The 15354-nt window shown below is 48.6% G+C and overlaps 1 protein-coding gene across 1 annotated transcript in view; it reads right to left on the bottom strand.

Moving 5' to 3' along the window:
• The window catches only part of LOC104623546 (USP6 N-terminal-like protein), a 38646-nt gene that overhangs the window by 1527 nt on the left and 21765 nt on the right, over positions 1-15354 (bottom strand). The window contains exons 7-14 of the mRNA XM_010290672.1: positions 8677-8786; positions 7692-7740; positions 6047-6167; positions 5015-5109; positions 3264-3329; positions 1723-1822; positions 326-478; positions 7-103 (exon numbers count right to left, since the gene is read on the bottom strand). Coding sequence (XP_010288974.1) covers positions 7-103; positions 326-478; positions 1723-1822; positions 3264-3329; positions 5015-5109; positions 6047-6167; positions 7692-7740; positions 8677-8786 — 791 coding nt within the window. The remainder of the gene's footprint in view (positions 1-6; positions 104-325; positions 479-1722; positions 1823-3263; positions 3330-5014; positions 5110-6046; positions 6168-7691; positions 7741-8676; positions 8787-15354) is intronic.

Genomic DNA, 15354 nt, shown 5'->3' on the forward strand with positions numbered 1-15354 from the left:
ACCCGGCCGTTCTGGCCGTTGGCCGCCATGTTGCCCTTCATTGCTACTGGGTTGAGGGAGAGCTCCAGGCCCAGAGGTTTCCGCGGGAACTCCTCAGGCTTTGCTGCATTTGAAGCAGAGAAAACAAAATAAAACCCAAACTGTGCATCAGCTTATTCTTGCATCCGGCATGCCCTGACTGCGGGGAAGGCAGAATGCTGCACCTAGCAGGCACCAGCCCTTCTAGGCTGCCCCGGCTCCCCGCCATGGCAGAGGGATGCTCTGGTCCCCAGGGGACACGGGTACTGCTGTTCCCGCTGAGCTGCCCACCTTCCCCTTTACTCACCTGGTGGGGGGAGGTCAAATTTCATCTTGCGCAGTTCGGTCATCGACACCTGCAGTTGCTCGATGACGGCATCATCCTCGTATTGCAGGGAAGCAGCAATTTTCTCCTGCAGAAATTCCCGTAAATCTTCCAGTGTCATCTTCAGCAAGCGCTCTGGGGGACAGTAGAAAGGAGTAATGGCAGCAGCACGGCCAAACTGCAGGGCAGCACAAGCATGGGTTGCATTGCTTTGGCTTTATCTGGGATTCTGCTGCTGTTCCCTCTACGGGGTGGGACAGCCTGAACGTTTTTGCCTCTTTCCCACCTTCCCACTGTTGCTCAGGGTTGTCGATACATTCTACATATCTGCGCCACCTCTGGGCAGTAGCTCAGCAATGGCAGGACAACAGTGGGGCTGGGACCTATGCTGACCTAGGCATGTTCTGGGCCATTTCTGGAAGTTCTCACAAATACCTCTAGGAGGAGGAAAAGCTCCATGAGATAGACCTGGAATGTCAGACTGAACAGCCACTGCCAGCAGCCACCACTGCCAGCCAGGGCTGCCAACCTGCACCAGCCAGCAGGCAGGGATGCAGGCAGGGATGCTGACCCACGCCAGGGATGCAGGCAAGGATGGGATGCAGGCAGGAACGGGATGCAGGCAGGGATGCCAATCTGCACCACACATTCCTCAGGGAGGAGAGATGATTTCACAGCCCTGCTGAAACTTCTGCCTGCCAGCTTCCCAGTCTTTGCAAACAAACAGGATACTTGAAGATGTATTTCTGGATAGCCTGTTCTTCATTCAACTGAAGGAAGAGCAGGGTGGCTGTTGGCAGAAGCCAACACACGCAGCTCCATAAATCCCACTGGCCCAAATGTTCCCAGCAGGCAATATCAGCACCGCTCCTGTCCCAGATTAAAGACCTAACAGGGTGACAAACCAAAGCTGCTAGCTTATGGGAGTGGAGGGGTTCAAAGACCCAAAGGAGCGAAGGTAGAAACATCACTGCCTTAATGCTACGTATGAAAACTAGGTTTTGGTTATCTTAGTGTATTAATGGATTTATTTCTCCCTCTACAGCCTTTTCAGTTGAACTGCCACATAGAGCTTTGCAGGCAGGTGGGCTGCTGTCTGTGTTGCCCCTAAAAGCGTGTTGATAAAAGATGTGGGGCGCAGCATGCATAAAGAGGCAGTGTTTCAGGTGGCATTTTCTGTGCGCTGAGTGCAGGATTTCAACCCTTGAGGCATCTCATTTCCTCCCCGAAGCATCAGCATGGGACCGTGCCTTTCGAGGCCACCACAGGGCACTGAGCAGGCTGGTAGTGGCCAGAAAGGCTTTCCAGGTTGGCAGCACAAGGATGGCCCAGCACGGTGCCATCTCTGCCATACGAGACACACTCTACTGGGACCTTACTTTTGTGCAGTTTGAGGATGGTGTAAGCCATGGCTGTCAGCACCCGCTCTCCTTCCAGGATGTAGATATCCCACAGCCGCAAGGTGAGGGTGAAGGGGGTCTGTTTCAAACACACAAACAAAAAACCATCTTGTTAGGACCACACTCGTTAGCACGGATTGATAGGATGATAACACAGAGGCTGGTGGTATCACTACGTCCCCTCACACCAAAACACACAACAGGGCAAGGCATTGGATGTCCAGGATTCATCTATAATACAAACACCTATTTTATCATGTATGGTGTTGCCTTAAAGCTAGCAGACACCTTGTGTGGTTGAGAAAGTACTTAAAACCCAGCCGTGAATGCAGAAAAAGGAGAAATTTTCCACACAGTCATACTAGTACAAGGATTCCCCTACCCTGGAGGGAGCAGCATCATCTTTCAGCCTTGCAGGTGCACAAAACCACTCCTGTATCCACCTAAATTGCCCAAACAGATGAAGGGCTATTTATGGGATAGGTCTGAAGGCCCAATGGTGCTTCACTAAGCATTAAAGAAATCACTCCTCTGGTGCCCAGAGGAGTGGTCTTCCTTACACACAGGTTTATTTCTGCCTGCTAGAAAAACCTCTGCAAGAGGTTTTCATTTGCACCCAGACCCAATCTGACAAACAGGAGAGAACTGATATTCAAAATAATGGAGCAGTCCATCACCTCTCAGCAAAGATTTAAAGCATCTCACCAGCACAGAAAATAATACTAGTCCTACTGTGACAATTTAAGTTCAAATTTAGGATGCTGCGCTTACCCTCCAGAGTTTGTCACGACTGGCCATCGCAGCTCTTTTACCACATTACTGCAGTTAAAAGGATTTTGCATTTTCTACAGCTTTTAGTGACAGATTGCAAAGCAATGAGCCCCCTCTCGAGGGGCAGAGGTCATCCACTATTTTGTGGGAGATGGGGCAGCAGAAAATTGAAACTGGGGACACTTAGATGTCCTAAACATTAGCAAGTCTGGATCTTGTGTTCAAGTGTGCAAGCACAACGCTGCCCCTAAAAATAAAGTAGTCTTGGCTCTGGACTGACACATTAGCTCTGGACAAATCAGGGTAATTTTCTCATACTTTCATGTGTCTCCAGTGCCCAGCCTGCTCCTTTGCCTGCAGCTGCTGCAGTGCCGTTTGTTTAGGTTTGTGCCTCCAGCTCTTCTTCTCCCTACTTTGTTTCCAGAGCCAAAGTGAGGTTAATTGCTTTTGCAGCAGTGCCAGTGGACAAGAGAAAGATCTCTCCTGACTTTGAAGCTTATACTGCTGCTGCTGAGCCATCTCCCAGTGACCGCTTGTGATGAGGCAGCAGGAACTGGCTTGTCATCAGTGATATGCAGTTATTTTCAGCTTCTCCTTTATTAATTTTTTTGCCTTATGAGAGCGTGCATAATATCCCACCTTACAAAATATTAACACCTCTTCAAATTATGATACTTTTTCAAAAAAACAGGTGGATTAACCATGCATGCAAGCAACAGAGCAGCAAACAACCCTCAGAGCATCCTCACCCGGTCAATGAAACACTGCAGGAACCACTTGGTCGTGTAAATCCCCGTAGTCATCTGCTCCTTGTCCTAGGAGGAGACAGCAGAGACAGGTGTTTCACCAGGCTGGCTGCTGGAGGTTCAAGCAACTCATAGGGCTTTTGGTGAGGTTGGTTGGTTGATTAATGCTGGGGTCTGAGTGCTGGATCTGGCTGTGGTTTGTCTCCCAACAAAGCCCCTGCTTTAAATATCAGTGTTGAAGCCCTGCTTTGGCCCTTTGCACAAGATATGCATTGAACCTGATCCTCGACATGGCCAGACTTCAGCCACAACTTTGGAAAGTGATTTCTAGGAGAAGCTTTTCTGGTCTAGTAGCTACTCCAGGGATTTACAAAAACCTTCTAGGAACCCAACCCATGCACTCCTTGCAGATTACCATTTTTGTTTCTATAGCAATTCCCATGTGAGCACCACAAAAATGATTAACCCCAAATATCCCACAGGTAAATCCAGACCTGCACAGTCAAGACAGCTTTGCTACCACTACCTCATTTGCATGGCATGGCTGCTGCAGGAGCAGGACGGCCTGACAGGCTAATGACAACTCTTTAAAAACCTCACCAACATCACCCCAGTCTACCACTTTTCCATCTCTTTCTGGCCGGTGCAGCGCTCACACACAGCTTTGCTTTTTCTGGTAGTGCCGATAGCGTGGCACAACCAGTGCTGGGATGTGCAGCGCCCTGCATGTGCAAAAAGTTGACATGACCATTGCTGCAAAGCCAGCAAAGCAGCAGGGATGGGAAGAGAAAGAAGCCCATGGGATTAACGGCCAGCTCTGGTCTCTGCTTTTGGCTGGTGCCGGGCACATGCAAGCCTGCGGAGCCTTCAGGAGCCAGGAGGCACGAGCAGCTTTCAGAGAATCACTGCCAAGCTCTCCACCCAGGTTTCCCCACCCCAGTGGCTATAATTAAGCGAAATCCTGTCCTGGCTCTGTTTCACTTATATGGCCAGGGCTGGCTTATTCACAGAATGAGGCAAGAGTTGTTGCAGATGATGGCAATATAAACAGCTTTTCCTAGAGCTTGGCCACAGAGCCCCTTGGGAGCATAAGAAACCTTCAGGAGTCTGGCCACTGAATATCAACTGTCTACAGCAAATACAAAGCGGAGGGGGAAAAAAAAAAAAGGGAGCAGGTGTTGCAAAATAGTTGCCTAGATGTTAGGCTGCAGTTGATATGTCCTGCAGATGCACCTCCAGCCACCAAATGGGCTTGTACCACCTGCTAGAGAGAAAAACAACTGGACATGCCCAAGCACAAAACACACAGCAAATCTTACATACCTCCTGTCTTCAAACAGCAAAGCCATTAAATGCAAGCACTTGGTGCTAATAATTATTGAGTTAAGACTCCAGACAGTCCACCATCACCCTTTGGGCTTTGCAGCTGGTGTAAGAACACAGCCCAGTCTTGCTGCTGTATGCAACAGCTCCTTTTGCTGCAGGCTCCATGAGCCTTCCTGCCTGGCTTTCCTGAGGAAGGCTTCAGATTTTAGCAGTCCCTACACTAATGATGACTAGCAAGCAAATGATAGCCATTCGCCTCAGCAAGATTCAGGCACCCCATTTAATAAAAGCTTGCCTCTTGGTGGCTGAAGCAGTCCTACACAGTTAGAAATCTGTTCAGTTGTGCATCTATTTAGCAGAACATTGCACTAATTGCTTTAGCATTAAAACATGATATTAGTATGGGCAGACTGATAGCAAAGAGATACCATGTGTTTCTTCAGTTTGGGAAACAGTTTGCTTAATATCTGCTCGTGGTGAGCTTGAAATCTCTGCAACTTCGGGAACCCAGGAATGAAAAAACCTTAATGAGAAAAGATGAGAGAAATAATAAATAATCAGAAAAGCTCTGTAGCAGTCATGGGGGCAGCCTGATTTTCTACACACTCATCCCGTGTTGCCTGTTGAAGTTGGCTGGACCACAGCATGCCCAGCTACCTCCCTTGGCATCCCTCCCAGAGCCTGCCCTTCACCCCGTCTACATGGGCGACAGCACCCTCACCACCAACCCCAGCTGGTCCTTCTCACCCCAGCCCTGCAGAGCAGACCCGCTCGCCTCCCAGTTGCCTGCCTGCCTGAGACTTGACTTGGCCATGACCTCTCTGAACACAGCTCACTGCTTACCAAGGTTCAGAGAAAAGCTGAAGATGTTTGAACACCACAAGCTCGTATGGTGCCCTGTAATCTAGCAGGACACATGTGAAGAGTGTCTGGAGTTATCAAGCTGTAAGGCTTAGCCCTCTGCTCATAAAATAACCCTCTGTGCTCTGCTAACCACAAGTAAGATGAAAGGATCTTTAATGTGTTTGAAGTAAAATAATACAACACATTTGGTGGAATTAGATCTTCATAAAAACACAAGGGCATGTAGCTCATGGCATGCTAAAAATGGAGCATTTTCATGATGCTCTTGGATGTACTTCTGTGAGACTTCTTAAAAACTGATAACCTTGAGTTAATTGATTGCTAAGGGCAAGGCATTCCAGAGGGAAGACAGCACCTCTGTGAAAGTGTTAATTACTGAGCCCCAAAGTTCAGTGCTGATAAACTACATTTTTTTCTGATGAACTTGTCTGCCTTCAAGAGTGAAGTTCAGTGCTGCAGTTGGGTTGAGTTGGCACATAATTAAGCCTTACCTCCTTTAAACAAGTATGTGAGGAGAAATGAGGCTGTACCAACCAACCTAAACAGACTTCCCTCCCGCTGCAAGAGCCCTCATCTGCACCCCGCCCCAGCCTTACCATGCATGGCATGCCGCTGGTTGGTCAGCAGTTGTGCCAGTGCCCAAAATGCATCCTCTTCGTTTAAGTACATCAGGAGGATGGCTGCGATCTGGCTCATCCCTTGGCAGTAGCTCACTTCCTGCAAGAGCCAAGAGGGGTACGCATGCTGCCATGCCATGAGACCCCACCATGATGCTAAAGCTGCAGAAGAGGTCAGGCTGCCTGTGCTTCCCTCTCCTCTTTCAAGGTCTGTCCCATTTTAAGGTCTTTATTGATAATGCCCAAATTCACAGCTCCCATAGGTCTACAGCATCTACCATGTCACTGACTCACAGAGTGGTTTGGATTGGAAGAGACCTTTGAAGATCATCTCGTTCAACCCCCCTGCCATAGGCAGAGACACTAGATCAGGTTGCTCAAAGCCCCCATCCAACCTGACCTTGAACACTTCCAATGATGGGTCATCCACACTTTCTCTGAGAAACCTGTTCCAGTGTCTCAACACCCTCACTGTAAAAAAAGTCTTCCTTATGTCCAATCTAAACCTACCCTCTTTCAGTTTAAAATCGCTGTCCCTTGTCGTGTCACTATTGGCCCTGGTAAAAAGTCTTTCTGTCTTTCTTATAAGCTCCCTTTATATATTGAAAGGCCACAATAAGGTCTGCCTGGAGCCTTCTCTTCTCCGGGCTGAACATCCCCAACTCTCAAGTCTTTCTTCATGCCAGCAGTGTTCTGGTCCCCTGTCCTTTTTTGTGGTCCTCCTCTGGACCTGCTCGAGTAGGTCCTCTAGCAGGAGGTGAGGTACTTGCAGGCAATGTGCTCCAAAATGCTGCTCCTCCTATCAGCCCTGCTCAAGCCTTAGGGCGAGAGACAGAAACCGCAACATAAGAGGTGCCTGCAGCTACTTCAAGGAATAGGGGATGGGATAATAAACAGCATGTGGCTCCAATATGGTTTTGGATTCCTTCAGCCATGTGAGTACTGAAGTAATTAAAGAATAAATAAAGCTGGTAAGCATTTATCCAATATGAGGGAAGGGTCTTTGTTTCCTTGACTAGACCCCTGAGCATCTTCTGTGCCTTCAGGGGTCATTGTCCTGTCCTAGAGATGGAGGCTGTAGGTTCCAGCTGCTAATTTGGCTTATCCTGCCCATGCCCCTCAACTAAAAATGACTGGTTCGCTGTAATGAATCAGTGTTTTCAACAAGGATGCCATTCAGTGTATGACAAGAAGTCAGAAACATGACAGACCTTCAGCCAGGAGGCTAGTCTTGCTTGAAAGCCAAAGGGCAATCCCTAGCTCTTTGCTGACACTCGCCCAAACCGCATCTGCCAGATGTCATTTACCAGGTGACAAAATAAACAACGGAATGAAACAACCCTGCAAAGAGTCTTGTGCTGCCTGCGAGTCTTACAGCCATCTGTACAAACCAGTATTAGGACCTAAAATTGGAATTACCAACGGCTAAACATGGGAGTGTGTTTATATATATACACACAAACATGTGTGTATATATGTGTATGTACATACATATATAAATATATGTAAAACTTTTAGAAAATCTTTAGATAAATACAAATATAAATATTTCTCTCTCTCTCTCTATATATATATATAAAAAGCACAACACTATTCACGTTAACTGGACTAACTTACTACTTACAGTGTTATAAACCGAGTATGCTGACAGGACATGGAAGAGTGCCTGTTGCCTGGGGAGAAAGAAGCATATTAAAGCACCTGAGCGTGCAAGGTCTCCAGCTTCATGTGCACACCAACGCGTACGCCCAGAGAGCAAAGGCTCTGAAAACACCCAGCCAACTGGTACTTATGCCTTTGGCAAGGAGCAGGGCTCACAGAACCAGAAAGCACCTTGATGGCCACGTGGGGTGGGACCTCTTCTTTCAGGGGTGAGTCACCAGCGGCCCCATGGAGCAGGACTGAACCAGCCTGCTCCATCAGCAGGTCTCCTAGAGAGACATGCACATACACACACGTGCTGTGTTCAACACACCCGCTCTTCGTGTTTGGAGTGGTAGTGGGTTTTTAATAGACTTGCAACCACCCACACATCAAGTGTTACACATCCTAGGGGAAAGCACTGCCACCATTTTATTAGTAGGTTCCTTTCTCCCTTCTCTCCTTGCTAAAGGAGTCATCACCATATAGATACACAGTGCAGGCTTCCTCACAGACTGTATGTCTGTATAGGGCAGCCAGGTGTGACTCATCCAAGTGACAAAGCCACTTTGTCAAACCTCTCCAACCCCATCTATTGTGGAGGTCACATATGCCCCATCCCACCCATCTCCCGACAGACCCACCCCATCATCCCAGCCATCCCAAATCAAGCCCTCCGCAACTGCAACTTTGGCATCCTGGGGGACAAGATACTGCAACAGGCTGATGCTTGGGTCAAGAACTGGGGCTGAATGTGGTCCAGTGTGGACCTGTCTGAAGAGATAATCAGCAGCCCAACATCTGTGGGTCATACCAAGTGCTGATGGTTTGTGGAGCAGGCCGAGATGGCTTTGCTGTCCCGTGAGCTGCTCTAAGCCAGGGGGCTGGTGGCCGCCCCATCCAGCTCATCCCACGGACACCCACTGGCACCGATGCCCATACAGCCACGCAAAGCCTCCTGTACTCACTTCACTCCATAGCGATCCCGAAACATGATGTGGTTTCGGAAGGTGCGGTTAACGTCCAAATCAATCTGCTTGATTTCTGATGAACAGCTCTTTGCTTGTTCTTTCATTTGCTGGAAGGGAGAAGGGCAGACAAGAGGAAGGAGTCAGACAGCATCTCAGCCTCTCTCCACGCAGCGAGAAGGCATGCCTCCTGCAGCAGGAGTGGCAGTTTGTGAGCTGCACAGAGCTATTGCAAAGCAACTCGGGGACACCGTCGTCTTGCAGTGAGCAACGATCTGCAGCCCGGAGGTGAATCCCTGGCCCCATGGCTGTGCTGCTGGCCCAGGGAGAAGGGGACAACCCCATGCTCACATGCTGCGACAGCAGCAGCTGCCAACCCAGCCTTTGCCCATCTTTCAATGCAGATACTAAGTTTTCAGAATTTAAAACCTTTACAATTAAATTCCACTCTGATTTCTTTTGATTTCTTTGTGGTACCTGGCCTGGCTGTCATAAAGCATCTATTGGCACTTAAGGAACAATACACTTCTATAACCAACATGCGGATGTAAGCACCGAGTCCCCAAGCTTTTCAGAGGGTCAGTCATAATAAAGTCCAAACAAAAGTCCATGGACTCTATTAAGTGATCTCTAACTCCTACTTCCCCTGCAGAATAGAAAAGCAGTTCTAGGGTATTCTCTTGGACTGGTGCAAATTTTAAGTAACTGGCAGAGTCCAGAACAGAAGCTAAACTCAAAAGCAAGAATTCCCATGTTTCCCCCATGCTGGTTAATCATTTAAGGCAGCATCACACAGATAAAGGACTGAAGTCCACTGCAAAAAACAGGAAATTCAAACCAAATCTAAGCCCACCTCAAACAACTGCATCCTCAGAGTCCTACGCTCAAGATGTTATGGACAAATCCCCCTGCAGTCCCACTCATAACCCACTGTTCAGCCCTGTGCATAAAGGCAAGGACCACTGTGCTACAGCCAAGCATCTCATGTCACAGCCTTTAGATACCACCTAAATTGATCATGCAATTACCCTCCTTTAATATCTCCAGGGTTAACTGCATTAATAAAATACATTTTGTGACTGTCTTCAGGCAGCCTGAGATCCACCAGCAGGTACAGGGCAGCAGAGATGAACAGCAAGCCCAGTTTGTCTGGAGCCCAGGGTCAGGACCCCTCCTTGCTCACAGAGGAGATAGAAAATAGCACATTTGCACAGACACTTAATCGTCTGCTCCAGCAGCTGCCATCCTATGAATGCTTGTCAGCCTGATGCAAGGTGCCTCCAGGCTGCTGTTGACCTCCTGAGGTGGCAGCATCAGCTCTGTGGAACTGTGGTGGGTTGACCCTAGTTGGATGCCAGGTGCCCACCAAAGCCGCTCTATCACTCCCCTCCTCAGCTGGACAAGGGAGAGAAAATACAGAAGAGGTTGTGGGTCGACGTAAGGACAGGGACATCACTCAGCAATTACTTTCACAAAGGCAAAACAGACTCGAGTTGGGAAAATTAGTTTAATTTATTGCCAATCAAATCAGAGTAGAGCCAATGAGAATTAAAACCACAGCTTAAAACACCTTCTTCCCATCCCTCCCTTCTTCCCAGGCTCAAGTTCACTGCTGATTTCTCTACCTCCTCCCCCCAAGCAGCACAGGAGGATGGGGAATGGAGGCTGTGGTCAGTTGTCTCTGCCACTCCTTCCTCGTCAGGGGGAGGACTTCTCACTTCCCCTGGTCCATCGTGGGGTACCTCCCATGCGAGACAGTTCTCCACAAACTTCTCCAACATGAGTCCTTCCCAGAGGCTGCAGTTCTTCACAAACTGCTCCAGCCTGGGTCCCTTCCACAGGGTGCCGATCTTCAGGAACAGACTGCTCCATCGTGGGTCCCCCGCGGGGTCACAAGTCTTGCCAGCAAACCTGCTCCAGCCTGGGCTCCTCTCTCCGTGGGGCCACATGTCCTGCCAGGAGCCTGCTCCAGAGAGGGCTTCCCATGGGGTCACAGCCTCCTTCGGGCATCCACCTGCTCCGGCGTGGGGTCCTCCATGGGCTGCAGGTGGAGATCTGCTCCAGCGTGGAGCTCCATGGGCTGCAGGGGGACAGCCTGCCTCACCATGGTCTTCACCACGGGCTGCAGGGGAATCTCTGCTCTGGTGCCTGAGACACCTCCTGCCCGTTCTTCACTGACCTTGGTGTCTGCAGAGTTGTTTCACATCTTCTCACTCCTCTCTCCAGCTGCAATTGCTGTGTGCCAGGTTTTTTTCCCCCCTTCTTAAACATGTTACCCCAGAGGCACTACCACCATCACCGATTGGCTTGGCCTTGGCCAGTGGTGGGTCTGTCTTGGAGCCACCTGGTGCTGGCTCTATTGGACACAGAGGAAGCTTCTAGTAGCTTCTCACAGAAGCCACCCCTGCCACCCCCATGCTACCAAAACCTTGCCAAGCAAACCCAACACAGGAACAACAAAAGTTCATTAGCTCCCAGATGTGTCCAGCACAGCCAGTGCTCAGGGCAGTCACAGCATCTTGGGAATATTAACTCCAACCTTGAAAGCAGCTGTATGGAAAAGCAACAGTGCTGGGGCTATTTTGAATTATTGCCTCTCCTGGTTTTAGCTGGGATAGAGTTAATTTTCTTCTTAGTAGCTTATATAGTGCTGTGTTTTGGATTTAGGATGAGAATAATGTTAATAACACGCTGCTGTTTTAGTTGGTGCTGAGCAGCACTTACACTAAGTCAAGGACTTTTCAGTAGGTCATACTGCTCTGCCAGGGAGATGGCTGGGGGTGCACAAGAAGCTAGGAAGGGACAGAGCCAGGACAGCTGACCCAAATTGGCCAAAGGGATATTCCACACGATATGACATGATGCTGAACAATAAAACCGGGGTGGGGGGGAAGTTGGCTGGGGGGTGGTAGCTGCTGCTCAGGGACTGGCTGGGCATCGGTCAGCAAGTGGTGAGCAACTGCACTGTGCATCACTTGTTTTCCATATTCTTTTATGTTATTATTATTTTCCCTTCCTTTTCTGTCCTCTTAAATTGTCTTTATCTCAACCCACAAGTTTTACCTTTTTTTTCCCTAATTCTCTCCGCATCCCACTGCAGGGGAGTAAATGAAAAGCTGTGTGGTGTTTAGATAGACCTTTTTGGTGCCCAAAATGGGGCTTGAAGGGTTGAGATGACAGATCTGACCAGAGCGTGTTAAAACAAATTTGTTATAAGCATTCATTATATTAGTTTAATAGTCACTGCTCACAATGTTGATTTATTTGCTCAGAGTTGTTGTGCTTGTTCTCAGAGTTGTGTTATGCAACACCTTACTTGCTGTACATGTTTGCTGTTGTGCTGTTTATCATCTCTAGGGGCTGGATTAATGCTATCATTTTGCTGTACTGTGTAACACTGGCTTATGATATGATAAAATTTCTGGTCGTGAGACTAATCTGCTATTTGTACACAGCACTGCTGTCATCTCCGTACTTCAGAAACCATCTCTCAGAAACTATTAATAATTACACTCTTCACCTTTTCTCCTCAGAGAGCCCCCAGTAGGGGAGACAAGGGAGGGGGACACTCTCCCCGACTCCTTCACCTTCCTCTTCTCCTCTAGGCTAGTTACAATAGCTCTTGAGAATTTTGAATATCCTTGGGATGTTCAAACCAGCATGTTCCTATTGCTATGTCTCCTGAATGTGTTTCAGGTCTTAAAGTTAAACAATTATTTAAGAATACCCCCCAGAGAGCTGCCCTGAGGCTGGATAGTTATGAGTGCCAGGCTGTGTGTATGAGTATGGGCAAGTAATTAGGACAGTGGGCACCCCCAGTGTTTTGGAACTTTACCCCTGAACAAGTGCAGAATTCTGAAAAACTAGTAAGATATTTGGAAGTATGCTGTCATCCTGGCAACTCCAGAGACACGCAAATCACTGCGAGGTGCTGGGGCCTGGCCCATGCCTACTGAGCCCTGTTCAACACTATTCAGTACCCTCAAGGGGAAGAGAAGGTCTCTGGATCTGATGACAAAACGACAGGCACCATGGCTACTCCAAGCCCGACGACAGGCACTGCAGCGGAACGAGAACCAACCCATGCCCGTATCAGTTGCCCTGATCCACAAGAAGTGAGTAACAGATACTGTGACCAGGACTAGAGGGGCCCTGCCTCCAGCCAAGTGGAGGAAGGGGACAAGCAAGTTTATTGGACTGTGGATTTGGTGGGCCATCGGGCCCACCGGAGTACAAGGCTCTAGTGGACACCAGTGCAGTGTACCCCAATGCCATCAAGCTGTAAGTGGACAGAACCCATCAGTATTTCTGGAGTATCAGGGGGATCCCAACAGCTGACTGTAATGGAGGCCGAAGTGAGCCTAACTGGGAATGAGTGGCAGAAGCACCCCATTGTGACTGGCCCAGAGGCTCCGTGCATCCTAGGCATAGAGTGCCTCAGGGGAGGGTATTTCAAGAACCCAAAAGGGTACTGGTGGGCTTTTGGTATAGCTGCCTTGGAGATGGAGGAAATTAAGCAGCTGTCCACCTTGCCTGGTCTCTTGGAGGACCCTTCTGTTGTGGGGTTGCTGAGGGTCAAAGAATAACAGATGCCAATTGCTACCACAACAGTGCACTGGTGGCAATATCGCACCAACAGAGACTCCCTGATCCCCATCCATGAGCTGATTTGTCAACTGGAGACCCAAGGAGCAATCAGCAAGACTCGCTCACCCTTTAACAGCCCCATATGGCCAGTGCGAAAGCCTAATGGAGAGTGGAGGCTATCGTGGCCTGAATGAAGTCACGCCACCACTGAGTGCGGCCATGCTGGACATGCTAGAACTTCAATATGAACTGGAGTCAAAGGCAGCCAAGTGGTATGACACAGCTGATATCGCTAATGTGTTTTTCTCAATCCCTCTGGCAGCAGAGTGCAGGCCACAGTTTGCTTTCACTTAGAGGGCCGTTCAGTACACCTAGAACCGACTGCCCCAGGGGTGGAAACACAGCCCTACCATTTGCCATGAACTGATCCAGACTGCACTGGAACAGGGTGAGGCTCCGAACACCTGCAGTACATTAATGACATCATCGTATGGGACAACACAGCAGAAGAGATTTCTGAGAAAGGGAAGAAAATAATCCAAATCCTTCTGACAGCTGGTTTTGCCATAGAACAAAATAAGGTCAAGGGACCTGCACAGGAGATCCATTTTTTAGGAATAAAATGGCAAGATGGATGTTGTCAGATCCCAATGGATGTGATCAACAAACAGCTATGTCCCCACCAACTAGCAAAAAGGAAACACAGGCTTTCTTAGGTGTTGTGGGTTTTTGGAGAACGCACATTCCAAATCACAGTCTGATTGCAAACCCTCTCTATCAACTGACCATCCCAAGGGAAAATGGGGTGGCCTTGGGAGCAGCCCCTCCAGGACACAGGGCTTGGGCTGAGGCTTGGTCTCTTCTTGAAAGCAAAACCCCTCATCCAGGACATGCACTGAGCCGCTTTTGGAGGAATTAGAGGAGAGCTAATTACTGGTGGCAGGTGGCACCAAGGAAGATGAGGATTAAGATGAGCTTGTAGGGGGTTTGCACCCAGCAAAGACTATTAGCCCTGAAGCTCCTGTTTATCTCAGACCCCTCTGGAGCACAGATAAACTTCTTGCGACTTTCATTTGTTTGGATTGCTTCCCTGCCTGCGCAGCACAGCTTTGAGGGGGGGAGCACGATAAGAATCTGTGTGCAGGGAGAGCTTAGTTATCTCTGCTTATTGCCGTGAGCCCAGCCTGTCTTCCCCAAGCCCCTGCACGTGATGCCATCCCAGCAGCATCTCGCTATTAACATCTATGCTTGACTAACCATAAAGCATCATCCTGCTTAACAGGCTAGGATTTTTAAAAACACCTGCTGGAAGCAGCACTTGACCTCCTGCCTCTGAAACAGAACTGTCTTCTCAACACTCTGATCCTTGCCCGGATACATGATGCAAGCTAAATCGTAACACAAGTTTAGAAAATAAGTTAATTATCAACCAAGGGCTTCCACATGCTGGCTATGTAAAGAGGCAGCCTATAAGAGGCTGAAAACAAAAAATAACAAAATACAGCAAGCCCTGTCACTCAGGTTCTTGTTCAATGCATTGCTTATTTTACAGCAAGGAATCCAAGCCTGCAGCATGCAGTGCTCTGGTAGGAAGCAATGCAAGGCAGGTTTTTCTCCTATCTGCAGAGAAAATAAGTAATTTTTAATAAAAAAATGATTTTGATTTTTACTAGTGACTTTTAACAGAAACTTTCGAGACAGTTATAAAAAAATTGAAGATGGAAGATAAAAGGAGCCACTTCAGTTCAAGCTCTTTCAATGCTGCCAGTCAGCTTCCAGCTGCACATCTGAATTGTAAGCACAGGGTTCTCCCTGTGCTCAGAAATCCCCCTCCAAGCTTGCAAGACCTGCCCTTACCCCACCCTTATTGGGTTTCTCAACTAATGACACATTGTCAGCTGGTTTAAGGCTTCTGACCTTGCTGTGCATTTCAAAACGCCACAAGTGAAATTTTCAAGCAGAGAGGTTTGGGGTACCCCCATCCAGCACCTACCTGCTTCAGGGTACTTGTGACTACTCCACATCACTCCAGGGAGCTTGGGGAACTGCGGGTGGCACCTCTGCTAAGCTGCCTCTCCCTCTTCCCTGCAT

This window comes from Phaethon lepturus, unplaced genomic scaffold (assembly GCF_000687285.1).
Source record: "Phaethon lepturus isolate BGI_N335 unplaced genomic scaffold, ASM68728v1 scaffold547, whole genome shotgun sequence".
Lineage (NCBI taxonomy): Eukaryota > Metazoa > Chordata > Aves > Phaethontiformes > Phaethontidae > Phaethon > Phaethon lepturus.